We start from the raw sequence: 612 nt of genomic DNA on the forward strand, positions 1-612 counted from the left end.
CAAGTGGGGAGGGGGCGGGGCCAGAGTTTGGCGCAGGCGCCGAGCCAATGGGGACCCGCACCACTCGGAGGTGGCGCCGGGGGGAGGACGAGGACGGAGACAGAAGATCCTACAGGCACTACCCAATCACCGCGGCTGGCTGTGAGCGCGCGCACCAATGGCAGCTCAGCTCCTTCCCGACGCTTCCGGGAGGGGCGGAGCGCTCGAGGGTGTGGAGTCTCCGCCCATACCCCCCTGCCAGCCCCCTCACCCAGCCTGGGCTGGACCAGGCCGGGCCGCGCTGCGCGCCTGCTGCTGGGAGGGTGGGAGCGGCAGGGGCTGGGGAGAGGCCGGGGCGCGTCCGTCAGCGGCGTCTCCATCTGTTCGGCGGGGGCCATGGCGCGCCGCGCCTGAGAGCCGGTGACTGGGGCACAGGCGGGCGGGGGCAGCCGGCGGCAATCGAGCCCGGCGGAAAATGGAGGGGCCGTCGGGCTGCGCGGAGCAGCCGCTGCTTACAGTCACGCACGAGCTGAAGAACGGTGAGCGGCGGAGCGGGGCGGGGAGGGGAGGGGCGGGGCGGGCGAGCCCGGGGGGCGGGGTGAAGTGCACTCGAGGGCCCGGGGCGGGGCGGGC

At 75.2% G+C, this 612-nt stretch overlaps 1 protein-coding gene across 2 annotated transcripts in view; it reads left to right on the forward strand.

Annotated features, from left to right (window-relative positions):
• Positions 1–309: 309 nt before the first annotated feature.
• The window catches only part of RPS6KA5 (ribosomal protein S6 kinase A5), a 224,144-nt gene continuing 223,841 nt past the window's right edge, over positions 310–612 (forward strand). For both annotated transcript variants that reach the window (XM_019518660.1, XM_019518661.1), the window contains exon 1: positions 310–518. In XM_019518660.1, coding sequence (XP_019374205.1) covers positions 455–518 — 64 coding nt within the window. In that variant the 5' untranslated portion in view covers positions 310–454. The remainder of the gene's footprint in view (positions 519–612) is intronic.

Source organism: Gavialis gangeticus, unplaced genomic scaffold (genome assembly GCF_001723915.1).
Source record: "Gavialis gangeticus isolate Ggan-Ray unplaced genomic scaffold, GavGan_comp1, whole genome shotgun sequence".
NCBI classification, from domain to species: Eukaryota; Metazoa; Chordata; order Crocodylia; family Gavialidae; genus Gavialis; species Gavialis gangeticus.